Raw genomic sequence first — 15,731 nt, forward strand, 5'->3', positions numbered from 1 at the left:
GCTAAAGTGCATTAAAAGCAATCCAGGATTTTTATTTCTATTTGCAGGAAAAGTTGTTTTTAGAGGAAAAGTATGCTCCCTTATATCTGAGTTTCCCAGACTAGATTGAGGTATATCATTCCAACTCAGGAAATTCAGTAACCAAACTTATTTCTGGAAGTATTGGCTTCATTGGTTGTTCCAAGTGGTAATGGGAAACACTGGATACAAAGTAACTTTGTTTACTTAGATGGTTAGGATTTATTTACATTATGTTTAGAATTGCAGCAAAAAGCATTCCTATTACTGTACACATTTAATTGGACATAGGGAAGTTTATTAGAATTTTGTGGGGAGGTTTCTGAAGCAAACTGCAGTTGTTTTTGCAAGGCAAATCACAGTGCACTGCAAAACGCCACTTGGTGGCTTTCGGGTAGGTGTAAAAAGATATTTCCTGCGCTGTACTGATACCCTCCTGGTTGCAGTTTCTTTCATATTGTGCTAAGCTAGGCTGTCCTTTACTATTATCATTGAACCCAGCAATTGCAGCAAAGATCAACACCACCAGAAAAAAGTATGCAGTTTCATTTGTCTGTAAATTATTTTTTGTTTCTTTAAAGATGCAAAACCAGCAACATATGGCTTATTACAGGTCACATAAAATGAGGAATATTTTTCAGTGAATAAATGTAATTGTTGCCTTATCCTTCTGTGTAGTAGCTTACTTTTTTAAAAATACAAAGGGACAGCTCCGATTTATTTTTTTTATTGCAGACAATGGTGTAATTATCTTGCTTAATAGTTCAATGCTATGAATGGCTGCGCAACCATTTTTGAAGAACATTAATATGCACACGCTTGGCTGCTGTTGCAGCATTCTTTTTGGTGATATTGATCTGGCTGACGAGTCCTCACTGGGGTGGAGCATTTTGAAGGGCATGCTGTGATTAAAATATTGTGATGTGGCATTATTGCATAACTCAAGATCATGCCATTGTCACCTATCCAGCGTTTTGCAAGAACAAGACTTCTGAGTTTTATTTCACTTTAGATTTTACAGTGGTTGACTGCTCTTCCCTTCTGGGCTTTTAATCTTTAAAACTAAAATATCTACTCTTGCAAAAATATCAATTTGTGCATGATAGAGGACAACAAAAGGACAGACATGCTATAGAGGTCAAGATGGACTGTGAGGAAGAGTCATTAAGATTCAGATATATCTGTGTAGCAAACATCTGGTCCCAATATTAAAAATAAAATTCTTTAAAAATAGCTTAAAACCATTTTGCGCTAATAAGAATAAGCCCTTAATCATTTTTGAATGTCTAATAGACAAGTGTAAATTCATTCTCAAACTATGTTTTTTTCCTCCTTGGTCCACCTCTGTATATAAAATAAGTATTTCCATTAACTGAAGACTGAACTAGGACAAATGTAGCAGTTGAATTCTATCTGAGTAAAAGTTAGAAACCTTGGAAATAGCCCCCCTTTTTTTATTTATTAGAAGTAAATACTCCAATAGAACACAACATAATAAGCTGAACATAATAAGTTAAGCAAGGAACCTAAAATATCTACTTTTAACTTGAAAATAAAGCATGCTTTCAACCTCAAGCTTTCAACCTCAAGACTGTCATAGTAGTACAAAAAAACAAGATTCTTTTTAGGTAGAGAGTAAAATAGTATTTTTTTGCTTTTTAATTTAAACCTGCTGAATAAATGCACCTGCTCGTAGAGGAGTTGCCTTTCTTGAGAGGACAGTAAAACACAAGCACAGGCTAACAACTTGGCTAAACATTCCTTCAGTTAGTTGGTGGCTTTTCCTTTTAAATCTCTTGTTTTTTTGGTTGCTGGTTTTAAAGTCCACTCACCTGTGAGTTTGGGAAACCGAGGTCCAAGATGTTCCGAGTTGTTAAACTGTTGCTGTCAGTGTTGAGAGAGAAGTACCTGTTTGCTGCTTGATTAAGTGAAACTGAAGGAGGCTGTTTCAATGGGAGGGACTTAAAAGTGTAGGAGTCGAGCCCTGCGGGTGTAGAGATGCACCTGATATTACTTCAGCCTGAAGCTACAGTTCATGTGTTTCCATTTACTCTTTCATTTGATGTTACCTCAGCATCTGAGCTATCGAGCAGCAGCACTCTTGTCATGTTTGTGCCCTCTAACAAGCAAGTTTTTGTTTCTCCCACTGAGTTAATAATCTCCTGTCAAGGGGAATGGAACACGGTACAGACACGTTTCTCAGTTTAAGATCTTTTAAACCATTTCTGAGTGAGAAGCAGATCGTCACGAAGGCTTTAAAAGGTTATAAAACAGTAGTAGAAATTGTAGGCTGCTGCACGGGACGTTTCTTGGTTTGGTTTTTTGTGTGTGTGTGGTGGATGTGTGAGAATACTTGAATGCTGCAAGATTCCTCCTCTCCCCCCCCCCCCCGCAGTTGTCCTCATGATAACTTCTGCCTGGGAACGGCGAGACAGAACTAACTCAAAGCCTACTTGCTGTAGAAACCTGCCAAAGCTTGCCAGGAATCAGCAGCCAATTGCATTGTAATGGAAAGGAGTCACCTCTGTAGGAAACTGAATATTTGCTTAGTTTCTATGTTCAGTAGTTCAACTTTCCAGCCACTGAACACACTGCATGGTGATTGTACTATTATTGTTTGATAACTCTCCACCACATGTGAGAGAAGGGGGGTGTCAGTACACCATTGCAAATAATAATAATAATAATAATAATAATAATAGGCTGCAGATTGGGCTTCCTACTCTGCCCCATTCAGTCATGCTGTTTCTCCCTGTCATTGACTCTTCTCTTCCCACATTTGTGGGCTCTGGGCTATCCTAGTTGCCTTTTTAACACTGGGATAGAGCCGCAAGCAACACTGTTGTACAGGGCAGCATTGTGGAGGCTACCTGCAAGACTCTCTTAACCTTCTAAGATCCAGTACCATTGTAAGTAAAATGAGAGAGCCATGTCGTACAGTCATTGTAGAATTGGTAATGTGCTTTGGTAGAATTGGTAATGTGCTTGTAGAATTGGTAATGTGCTTGTAGAATTGGTAGTGTGCTTTGTGGCTTGTATACAGTTATAACATGGTTAGCTGACTAAGTAAGTACTAAATTACAAAGCTATAGCTGTGAATGAGTAAGTCTAAGGGTTTTTATTTTATTTTATATGGTTTTTAGATCAGTCTATACCCAGAGTGAAGGCACAATCTATTTTGCTAACCATGCACAATGTATAATCTGAAAATTGTTTGTTTCAAATTGCATAATTTGAAAGTGTTTGTTGTTAATTATATATAAAACCCTGTGTTGTTTAGTATTAGATTTTTTTTGCAAAATCTCCCTCTCCATACACATGAAAGGTGCTGCCTACAGCAGTGTTTGTAAGGGGTGTGAGAGAGAGAGTGCATTTTGGTTACTGAAACAACTGAGCCAATGCTACCTGGCCTCTGTTTAGTGCATAGGTGATTAGCTGTGGCAGGATGGAGATGTGCACTTGGAAGCCCATCAAATTTCCCATCCTGTTGAAAGTAATGAAATGTGGGTGGACAACACTTGCAGCAGGATGCAGTTGCCATCCATCTGTAGGATATGCATCTATATTCTGTCTCAACTAGTTATGTGCAGGGCGGTCAGGAGGCAAGTAGAGAGCGTACTGATTCACAGCCAACAGAAGCACAGACTTTCATTAAATTTTTGTGTAAATTTTCTTGTGGCGCTAGTTATGGGACTGGAAACGGAAGCGTCAACTTAATTCCTTGTGGTCTATCACAGTGGACACTAAGACAAAATGTGCCCTCTACTTTAAAAACAACTCAAGATGAATTGTACATTTATGAGTACATTTATGAATTTTGCATTCTGTGCAGCATTCAGATATGCCAGTTCCAGCTTACTGGCTTCTCTTATTTTGACAGATGTTTTGCACATGCTTTTTAAAATTTAGCATTGGAGCCATAAGTAGTATGTGTATGGGTTTTTAAAGGATGCTCTCCAGGCTTTAGCAAAAGCCTGCATTCGCCCCATAGGACACACACACATTTCCCCTTCATTATTGGAGGGGGGAAAGTGCGTCCTATAGGGCGAAAAATACGGTAAATAACTTCTAAGGTGTTTTCACAGTAGACTGGCAACTGAGAGTCCCCAGAGTTTTTAAGGTGGATATACTGTTGATATACAGGTGACGATTATTTTAGGTGTGTCCAGTTGACATGCAGTCACCAATGCACAGGTGCTTTTGGATCCAGAAGAAGGCAGAACAGGGGTGGGGGGTTTGCTTATACGTGCTCCGCCGATGCACGTGGGGCTGGGAACAGAACTCCTGTACGAAATGGGCACTGCCTGTACTATCAAGCCCACAAAAGCTTGCACGATCATCCCATCCAGCAAATACATTTTCCAGAGTCCATGCTCATAATCCCTCTCCCCCATAAATATATATATAAAAACCTATGGTTTGATGGGGGATAGGGCTGATACAGTTGTATCTCGGATTATAGACGCTTCAGGTTACAGACTCTTCAGGTTACAGACTCTGCTAAACCAGAAATACTACCTCACGTTAAGAACTTTGCTTTAGGATGAGAACAGAAATCATGCTGCGGCAGGAGGCCCCATTAGCTAAAGTGGTACCTCAGGTTAAGAACAGTTTCAGGTTAAGAACGGACCTCCAGAACGAATTAAGTTCTTAACCTGAGGTACCACTGTAGTAGGATCTGTAGTAAACATCTAAATATACTTGTCTCTATTCAACATTGGAATGCCATTGTTCTACAACTTGCCTTTCAAAATTTCTTCATTAGCCTTACTGCAGACCACAGTTGTCAGCTCTAAGCCTGAGCATCCATTGCAGCTTTCTTTCATCCTAACCGCCTTTCCCACTGTTTACCTTCTAAAATCCTCCTGCATGTAAAAAAGGGTTGCTTGCCTCATCCTGTCAGCTTCATTAATCCTATTATCCATTTGTCCTTTTCCATTGACTAAGGACACCCCCCCATTCTCCCCTCTCCCCTTTTGACTCCACATGTTGGCACATTGAATATTCTTCACTCATTAACTCCTTGCTGTTAATTTTAAATGGCCTGGAGAAGGGACTGGTGCTTAGAAAATCAGTAGTTGACTATAGTAGGTCAATTCCTCTACCCTGTCTTGTTCTTGACCTGAAGATGGTTCAGTATTTTGTGTGTGTGTGGGGGGGAATATGATTGGGCAGGTGTGACTTGTGCTTGGGACCCCAAAGGACCTGATGAGGCTTGACAACCCTTGCTGTATACTCTGTAAGTTTGTCTGTTTTAGTTTTGTTTCTTGTGCTGTTGAATCAGAGGGAAGCCAGGGTAGCGATGTTGGCCTCTGGGCATGATCCTAGTGCAGCAAAGAGCTTATTAAAAGCCAGCCACTCCCTGGAAGTGGTAGCTGCTAGGCAGACCTGCTCAACTGGGCTGTAGCTGAAGTAGAGCAGAATGTGCAGGTGCAGCAGGCATTGTATTAAACTGGAGGCAATAGAGCAAAATACCTGGATATGTAAGTTCAGGGAGTAGAGCCTTGGAGACAGGATGCTTCTTGTTTTCTTCACTAATGAATATAACTGGTCCTGGTCAAATTGATACTGGCAGCTGTTTTTCCATTGTTGGAGTGAATTTATTGTCCTCTCATCTAGTGTTGTATAATTATTATAAGCATGTAGACCAGTCACCTGATAGGTGACACCCATTAAAAGAAGATGAACGCAATAGTCATATTGGAGGCGATATAATTCCAGGCTTGATGCAACGCTGATTGTTATCATTGTTATTCTCCTAACAGTGCGGCACTTGGGATGAATTAATGCCAGCACATTTGGAGTGTCATTTGGAAAAGTGGTGTCTGTCTTTCTTCTTTTTAATCAAAGCTGCTGTGCTTAAAAGTACACAGGTTCCACTGTGTAGCTAAGGACCTGTATCACTTAAAACAAACTTTAGCTTCTGAGATTCAGTGTGCTTTGAGAAAAGGCATTCAGAATGTTTTGGTAGTCTCTGTTCTTCTCAGATGTGTCTGAGAAACTGCATCCTCTCAGAGAAAGAGTATTTTCATTAGTATAAATTCTGGAGACATGTGAAATATATTGGCAGTTCAGTTTTACAGAAGAAAATAACATTATCACAGGCATGGGACTTCTTTAGAAGAATGTAGCCATATTTCAGCTTGTTGTCTGTTCCCATATATAATCTTCTCTTGATGGTACTTTCTTACACCTTCAGGAGATCCATTTTATATGACAACATTACCTTGGATAAATAGCTGAAACCAGTTTGAGAACTAGCTGTACCCCTAAACTTGCAAAAAAAAATAAATACACAATCTCTTTTCAAGTGTCCTCTCTCAGTCCTGTTTGCATAATTGCTGACTTACATTTAACACCTTTTGAGACACTCTTTTGTCCTTCCTAATGACTTCTAATCTCCAAATTTGGTGGCATGTTACAAGTCAGAGCAAGTTGGTTAGATAATACCCTTAGTTTCTAGGTAGTACAAAGGTTTTCTATTGGGGGAAAATAAAAAAATGTTTACATCTTGAGTCATCTTAAATTTTCTGACATGGAACATAAGAATTAAGTTGTGGATCACTTGTAGCTGGGGCTTGCTGCTGGCTGATTTGAGACTCAGTATGTTGGTCTGTAGGACACGGGTGGTGCTGTGGGTTAAACCACAGAGCCTAGGACTTGCCGATCAGAAGGTTGGCTGTTCGAATCCCCGTGACGGGGTGAGCTCCCATTGCTCGGTCCCTGCTCCTGCCAACCTAGCAGGTCCAAAGCATGTCAAAGTGCAAGTAGATAAATAGGTACCACTCCGGCGGGAAGGTAAACGGCATTTCCGTGCGCAGCTCTGGTTCGCCAGAAGCGGCTTAGTCATGCTGGCCACATGCCCTGGAAGCTGTACGCCGGCTCCCTCGGCCAATAAAGCGAGATGAGCGCCGCAACCCCAGAGTCTGTCACGACTGGACCTAATGGTCAGGGGTCCCTTTACTTTTACCTTTATGTTGGTCTGTTAGTGCTTTTCCTATTTAACTTTAGTTAGCAGGGTGCTTTATGCTGTAAGGACACTGGATAGGATCACTGAATTTCTTAGCCATGAAACTTTGAGATGGAGTGTTAAGAGATGCTTTGTCTCTCAAGCATGATGCTAGAGATGGCCCCCACTTCTCTTGTTGTCAGGTTGGCAAAGAATAGGCAAAATGAATATTGAACATATAGAAAAAGAAAGCAGACTGAGATGAAAGAACCACAGGGCAGGTGATAACCAGATGTTGTTGGACTACAGCTCAGCCAGCATGACCAGTGGTCTAAGACTATCTGACTTGCACAGCTAATGATCAGCAGACAAAACTAACCATGTTACAGTTGTGTTGGTGAGGATTCTTTGCTTCCAAACTTATTTTATTCCACTTGTACTGATCAGTAAGCATTGATACACTACACTACCTATTTATGTATATGTCCTGCTCCCAATTCCTGCTAATTACTTAGATTGGTTTCTATGTTCCATGGAAGAGGTGAAAGGAGTTGTATTTTCCCCGTAATTTCAGAACTTTTACAAAGAGTGGGTGTGCATTTCTGCCACTTCATTAGGATAAATATACATACAACTTTTTTGTTCAATAAACAGGGCATGTGGAAGGACATTTTGCTCATACAACCTTTTCTCTCTCTTACCACTTCTGTGAATTAGCCAACATAGCCTTTAGTGAAATAGCTATGAGTTGGGAGTCTTTCCCTTGCTCCTTTTCTTTCCGTTTCACATTGTGTAAAGTTTGCTCCAGGTTCAGCACGCAAGCATAGGGATTCCCAAATTTTGGCTTGGCTTGAATTCGCTTGAAAGGATGGCTGGTTTCTTCCCATTCCTGGGAAGCTTCTGCAGAAGGCAATATCACTGGGATGGGTTTTTGTATAAAAGGAAGGGTGAGCCTCCTTTTGCTTCCTCCACATTCTGCCTGCAGAAAAGGAGGGTAGTTCTCTTCCATGGCCAGGGCTTTTGCTTGAAGGGAGTCACTTGTTGCTGCTGAGGAGATAAATTAATTTATGGTCCCCTGCACATGCATAAAAAGGCAGAACATTATGCCCTCTAGAAAAGCGGCCTTCCTAGATGCTAGGGGTCATAGAGCAAACCTGGAAGAGATTGTATTGTACAGGATCTGAACCAAGAATGTTGTATCTGATTAGACAATCTCTCTTTTAAACAACCAAAACAAAAAACCCAAAGCACTTTTTGGCAGATTCACAGAACTTATTCAGCACAAGGAAGCATATTTAAATGTTGCTTGCCGGAGAAAGGACTTGGCTAAATGGAATACTATGGGCGGTATTCAATTAAATTCGTTGGGGATTTTTTATTTTCCTTTTCCTTTCGTAGCTTTATTTAGAAAATGTTATAATGCTCATGGTTGACGGTTGTTCAGAAACTGAGTTAAAGAACACAAGGAAAGGATGCTTTTCTCATTACATTAAAAAGGTCTTTCTGAACTCTATAGTGATGGAAAGGCAGAAGTTGTTTCTGTGCTTCATGGGATTCAAAGCAGAGCGTCCTGTTGCAACCTGTAGTTAATGCTGTTAAGTTAAGGATGGTGGGATAGAACAGGTGCTCATTAATACCTCTAGGCTACACGTACAGGTGACTACATTTTAAAAACGAATGCTGAAACTCAATAAGTGAATCTGGATTCTGTCAGTTTTCCATGTACAATATATGCAACCTGCTAATCACATAGCAATTCTTTTAATTTGAAAACTTGTGTTTATGATAATGTTTTTGGTTATGTCAAATTGGTTATGTATATCTTTACCACCACATAAAAAGTTAATGGTACTTTTTTATTTTGATAATAGGAGTGTGAATTGTTTTGAAATGAACTGTGAAAATGTTTGAACAGTTGATTTGAGTATAACATTATTTTGAGAGGATAACACAGAGAGGCTTATCTTGGGTTAAGATCATTTATTGGTCTGGATACATTGCCAAGTTCAAAATAGCTAATAGCATATATTACCAAAAAAAGAAAAGAGAAGAACTAACACATTTTTACTACACAAGCCTGGGCATGTACATTCATGTACATAATATATCTCAAATTTTACTTCTGTCCATCGTTCCAGCACAAAATGTGTGCATGCACACACACACATTTTGACAGTGTCTTAGATAAAGGCAGACATTCTTCTTAGTGGGCAACAACAGAATGGACTAGTGAATAAAACTTGCACTGTATGTCATGCATGATATGTGAGAGCCAGGCCTCCAAAGCAGCTTAATTGTTAGAGCCAGCATACCTTGCTTAGCTGCCGAATGTGTCCTGGGTTATCCTAACAGCAGACCCAAGGTTTCCTCAATACTCACCCTACCTTATTTTCCTCTGATCCTTTAAAATGTCAACTGCCATATCCTGGTGTAAGAAATTCTGTGGTACTCCTGACTAGTTATATTTGCTTAAGGCTTAAAATGCATTGCTCAGAATACACCTAGTGAAATCCTCAGAGTTGAGTTACTGGAGTTCATTCGCCCATTATGACCCAGCTTCCCTGACCATGAGAAAATCTTCTTTCATTGGTTATAGGCAATAACCAATATAGGCAAGTCACACATGTTGATAAACTCTTAGGCCATGTTTGGATATTTTGCTATACCATGGCTTAATGCAATGGAAATGAACTTAGCCACCTCCCAACCTTGGGAATCTTTGCGCTTTCAGTCCTGTTATCTGAAGGGGGGGGGGGGAAACTATGGCTGACATTAATTATGGCTAGTTTAAAAGAAGCCACCTTCAAAACATGGTTTCTGAAGCAGGCTTGTTTAAACTAATCATACTTTATATTTAACCATAGTTTCCAGTTGGGATGATGTAGGAAGCCGTGGTTTGCTAAAAGCAGAAGTGAAAGCTTCTGAATTGCCACTCTTGTATATATGGGAGGAGATGAGGGGAGAGGAGAGTGCTTGAGCATGGGGGGGGGGGAATAACCATGCCACACTAAACCATTGTTTAAGGTGAGTTCTATACATGGCCTACATAATCAACAACTTTATTATGACATGGAATTGCTTCTTCAGATGCCTAACCTTTCGTTGAAGTACAAAATGTAGTACAGTGGTACCTCAGGTTATAGACCCTTCAGATTACAGACTCTGCTAACCCAGAAATACTACCTCGGGTTAAGAACTTTGCTTCAGGATGAGAACAGAAATCGCATGGCAGCAGCGGGAGGCCCCATTAGCTAAAGTGGTACCTCAGGTTAAGAACAGCTTCAGGTTAAGAACGGACCTCCAGAACAAATTAAGTTCTTAACCCGAGGTACCATTGTAGCTCCTGCCTGACACCTCTCATCTGTGTTTCCCAAGATGAAAGATCGTGTAATGATCAATAGAGCTTTTCTTTCTACACTTCTTAGAGAAACCAACATTTCCCCCTGGTTTTATTTAAGTATGAAGTGGAAAGTACAACATAAACAGTAATATCAGTAGCAGTAATGTTTAATCTCCAGAAGAAAAAATTTACAGCAGATTTTCAAAAACTGCCTCCAGGGGCTTCTTTGTGTTCTTGTATAACCAGTTAAATCCATTTTTTCACCAGTTTATTCAACACACTTGGGAACAAGTTAAACTACATTTTTCAAGACAGTTTTAGTGCTGTCAGGTTGTTTTATTTTCTTTCACCAAACAAAAAAGAGAATACTAAACTTTTGGTCCTGCGATGTGGTTTTCCCGTGTAGGGTAATTTTGTGCCTCTTAAAAGCAGTTTCTTCGTCCTCCTTAGAGGACGTGTTTTTTCATCTTAGGCACTTATTATCATTATTATCATTATTATAATCATCATCATTATTATCATTATTATTAAATTTACACCCCACCTTTTATCCAGGGACCTGAAGGTGGCACACCCTTCCCATTTATCCTCACAACAGCCCTCTGAGGTACGTTAAGCTGAGCAGCAGTGACTGCCCCAAGGTCGCTCAGTCCTGCCCAAGTGGGGATTTGAACCCCGGTCTCCCAGGCCATAGTGTGACACTCTAACCACTGCTCCACACTGCTAAAAATGACTTTTTCCAATACTGAATTAGTACTAGCCCTGTTCTGTGACAATAAAGCATTATTCTGCACCGGTGCAAATAACAGATGTGTGGCAGCTGATTCTATTCATGCCTTTTCCAATTTTCTGCTATTGTCTTTCCTGCTGGTCGGAAGAGTTGGGGGAGATTACTTATCCTTGAAAAGGACTGTCTTTGCATCAAATTTTGAGTGCACTGTTACATGTTAAAAATATTACATGTGTCATGAGGAACTCCTCTACACTATATGATACCATAGGCATTTGCTGGTTCATACTTGTAAGCCATGTGATGCAAAGGAATCTCTAAAGTTACTACAAGCTAACACCTTTAAAAAGCAGGACCACAGGGAATAATGCAAGAGTACAGTGATTTGTATTAATTCCCAGACATGAATGCTCGACTTAATGGTGTCAAAGTTGATAGAGAGGCTAATAAAACAAAAACAAAAAAACCTTGATATACAGTGCTTTCAAGTCTCAGAAGTGCTTCACATAGTTGCAGTCATTAGGACAGCGGTATTACCCCTTCGTGGGACGCGGGTGGCGCTGTGGGCTAAAGCCTCAACGCCTAGGGCTTGCCGATCGAAAGGTCGGCGGTTCGAATCCCCGCGGCGGGGTGCGCTCCCGCTGTTCGGTCCCAGCGCCTGCCCACCTAGCAGTTCGAAAGCACCCCCGGGTGCAAGTAGATAAATAGGTACCGCTTACCAGCGGGAAGGTAAACGGCGTTCCGTGTGTGGCTCTGGCTCGCCAGAGCAGCGATGTCACGCTGGCCACGTGACCCGGAAGTGTCCCCGGACAGCGCTGGCCCCCGGCCAATAAATGTGAGATGGGCGCACAAACCCCACAGTCTGTCAAGACTGGCCCGTTCGGGCAGGGGTACCTTTACCTTTATTACCCCTTCATTTCAGATGTGAGGACTGCGAGAGGGCAGCTTGCCTAAGGCTGTCTATTGAGATCATTGCATAGGTGGGATTCCAACCAGAGATTTTCCAGTTTGTGGCTTAAACTGCAATCCTAACTCCACCTACCTGGTAGTAAGCTCCACTGAATTTAGTAGTAAGAAGGCATTGTACAGTAGGATTGCACTGTGAAGTGTCTGAGCCACTACACCATATCACACCTCATCTCTGTGAGGAAGTTCCCAATTTTAATTGAACACATTACAAGCCTGTGTTGTGTACTTTCTGTGTTTTGTGTTGTGCTGGCACCATCTGCCTTAGAGACAATGGAGTGTGTCTCGGGGGGGTGTATGTAGGGTGGACAAACTACCCTAGAAGGGGCATAATGTGTCCCCCATCAGAATGTGTACCTCCTAAAACAGAAATACTTGAAGCTTATGCCTCTCTCCCCCCTCCCTTAAAGCTTATGCCTCTTTCCCGGCCCTTACTTGTTCACCACAGAAAGAAGGGGAAGTATAAGAGTTAAGTGACTTTTATTTCCCCTGCAGGCTGTTATTTCTGTAGGCTACAGCAGTTGATTAAATTACATACTGTTCAGTAAGCAGTATGTTTGAACTATATTACCTGACTGGCAGGTGCCAAGAGAAAGCCTTGTAGGGAAACCTGTGTGGTTGGTAGGTTTTGGCATCGGACCATTGGAACTGTGTGAAAGGTTTAATTTAGAAGCTTCCTCAGCCTCGCCAAAAAAGAAAAAGCAAAGAAAAACTGTAAGACCGTAGGGTTGCTGTTTAGTGTATTTGCTCTTGTCTTGTATAGTCCTTAGTTTCATTGTGTTACACACCCCTTATATAATTTCAACCTTTTGTGTACGATTCCTTAAAATTAGAATGAAATACAGGAGGTCCTTTGAAAGCCAGTTATTACATTTTTTAAATTGCTATCTAGTTCCTCTTTAGTAGTAGTAGTAGTAGTAGTAATAATAATGAATAATGGAACATTCTTCTTTTTCTTTATTGCTATCTAATTCCTCTTTGAGGGACATGGGTGGCACTGTGGTCTAAACCACAGACCCTAGGGGTTGCCGATCAGAAGGTTGGCAGTTGAACCTTAGCTCAGCACAGTGATGGGCAATATGAGATGTCTTCTTTGGTCTGTCCTGAGTCAGCTTCATATCAGGCTCATTATAAAGCAGTTTTGCACATTAAACTGATAAATAATAATAAGTACGGTATATGCTTTTGAGGAAAGGAGAAGTTACCAGTTTGATTTGCTGAGAAAATTTGAACAGATACTTAACTCGCATTAAAATGAAGGAGATCCAAAAGTACTTAACTTTGGCCAAACTGTGCACTACATGCGTCTAGCAACTATTAGAGCAGGAATGGAGAACTGGATGTGGATTGTAGGCCTGAGCCACAGACCATGTGACCTTTTTTGCTTGTACAGTGGTAACTCTAGATGCGAATGGGATCCGTTCCGGAGCCCCGTTCGCATCTAGAAGCAAACATAACCAGCGATGGCACGTCTGCGCATGCGCGTGTTGCTTTTTGCAGCTTCTGCACATGCGCATGACATCATTTTGAGTGCGCATGCGCAAGCGGCAAAACCCGGAAGTAACGCGCTCTGTTACTTCCGGGTTGCCGCGGAGAGCAACTCAAACACGCTCATCCTGAAGCACATTCAACCCGAGGTATGACTGTATGGCTCTTGCACCAACAATCAATTGATCTTTACGTTTTTATAAGCCTCTTGCAAAGTGCTGTCTTACAGAGCACTTTGCATAGGGTTTTGCAGCACTGCCAGTCAGCTCATTGGTGGTGTCTGCAACACGCCCCCCCCCCCCACCTTTTGGTTTGGCCAAGTCTCGCCAACACCAGTAGAAGGTGTAGAAGTGGGTCAAGTACAGAATATGCTAACTCTGCATCTCAAGAGGGAGCAAGATGTACTCTGCTTGAGGAAGGGAGTTAAGCCAAGCCCCTCTTATGCAATAAAACTAGACAGATGATAGGCTAGAAAGAAAGGTTCTTCAGTCAAACTTTAATTTTAGTGTTATTGTAGCATTAGAATTTTATCTGTGTTGAGATAACTGTAAATATTGTTTGAATCATTTAATCAGTAAAAACAGCATGCAGCCCAATCTACTGCATGTTAACAGACACTGAGTTCAGTGGGGCTCACGCCCAAGGACTTCTGGGTAATAATGCTTAGGCTTGCAATGCAAAAGGCTCTTAACTCTTGTATGGACAGCTGTGGGAATCAGAAATACAAAGCTTGGTTGAATGCCATTAACTTCATTTTAATGGCATTTAATGGCATTTAATGGCAGGTTTCAGGGGACGCGGGTGGCGCTGTGGGCTAAAGCCTCAGCGCCTAGGGCTTGCCGATCGAGAGGTCGGCGGTTCGAATCCCCGCGGCGGGGTGCGCTCCCGCTGCTCGGTCCCAGCGCCTGCCCACCTAGCAGTTCGAAAGCACCCCCGGGGGCAAGTAGATAAATAGGTACCGCTTACCAGCGGGAAGGTAAACGGCGTTCCGTGTGCGGCTCTGGCTCGCCAGAGCAGCGTTGTCACGCTGGCCACGTGACCCGGAAGTGTCTTCGGACAGCGCTGGCCCCCGGCCAATAGATGTGAGATGGGCGCACAAACCCCAGAGTCTGTCAAGACTGGCCCGTTCGGGCAGGGGTACCTTTACCTTTACCTTAATGGCAGGTTTTAAGATACAGTGGATAGAATATATTGTGTGTCTATTCTGAAATGAGGTCCCATAAATGTAAACAAAACACAAGACAAAGCATTCAGATATCACAATAAACAATGGTTTATCATGATGTCTGAATGCAGCCACTGAGTCAATTCTTGGGTAATCTTGACTTATGAGATTATGTTTTCTGATTGTTTTAATGATTTTTCTTGTTTTAGCCATCATTGAAATACTACCTTTGTAAAGAATAGAAACTCGAAGCATATTGTCAACTGAAGGTGTAGTTGTTTTCCATCCAGGTCTGAGCTGCCTTGTAGAAAGCCCAGATACTGCTATCTGAGCTTCCCTGCTATTCTACATAAGCACTCATGCAGACCTTCAAAATATAGGAAAAATAGGCTCAGGAAAGCTCCCCTATCCCTTGCAGCAATGCATGGCATTTCTCAATTAGAAAACAAAAACAACGCAATTTTATTTCAATGATTATGTGCACTTCATCCCTTCCAGCACCTGAATTAGCGTTTCCCACTTGTTGAGGTGTTTGTTGCTGCAGTTTTTGTTTAAGTTTCCCTCTAATAGCAAGGCAGTTCTTCACACCTTCTTCCTCCATTTTGTTTGTACTGTCTCTCCCCACTGATGCAGGATGAGGCTACAGGGAACAAAATCATCTCAGATGGAATTTGTCCCTTTGCTACAGAACTGTCACCACCTGCACAAATCATTCACCAACTGTCCTTATTCCTCTTCTAATACAAGTATCTCATTGAATGACTTCCATGCAGTTTATTTTTTCTTATTTCAAAAATTCTCCACAGTTGTTCCTGTGATTTTAAAAGGACTGAGCTACGATGAGAAGCGAGGAGCTTGCAGTGTCGGCTCTAACCTTCGGGATTCTGCTTGTTATGTATGTTGGGCTTTTGCTCGTGCCTATGATCCCTTAGAACTGAGACCATTTGTCAGTCAGATTTCAAGGTAAGTTACTACAGTGAAATGCTTGGTTTATCTGTTTCATATAGATGGGGCAGATTTCAGAAAATGAACTATGGAATAAATTTGCATTTCAGTAGTGCTTACAAGTCAATAC

General features: G+C 41.5%; 1 protein-coding gene across 4 annotated transcripts in view; it reads left to right on the plus strand.

The window, feature by feature from the left end:
• The window catches only part of TBCD (tubulin folding cofactor D), a 125,954-nt gene that overhangs the window by 44,589 nt on the left and 65,634 nt on the right, over positions 1-15,731 (plus strand). For all 4 annotated transcript variants that reach the window (XM_082213799.1, XM_082213802.1, XM_082213801.1 and 1 more), the window contains exon 15: positions 15,463-15,619. In XM_082213799.1, the coding sequence (XP_082069925.1) occupies positions 15,463-15,619 (157 nt within the window). The remainder of the gene's footprint in view (positions 1-15,462; positions 15,620-15,731) is intronic.

Source organism: Podarcis vaucheri, assembly GCF_965113315.1.
Source record: "Podarcis vaucheri genome assembly, chromosome: 2".
Taxonomy (NCBI): Eukaryota; Metazoa; Chordata; class Lepidosauria; order Squamata; family Lacertidae; genus Podarcis; species Podarcis vaucheri.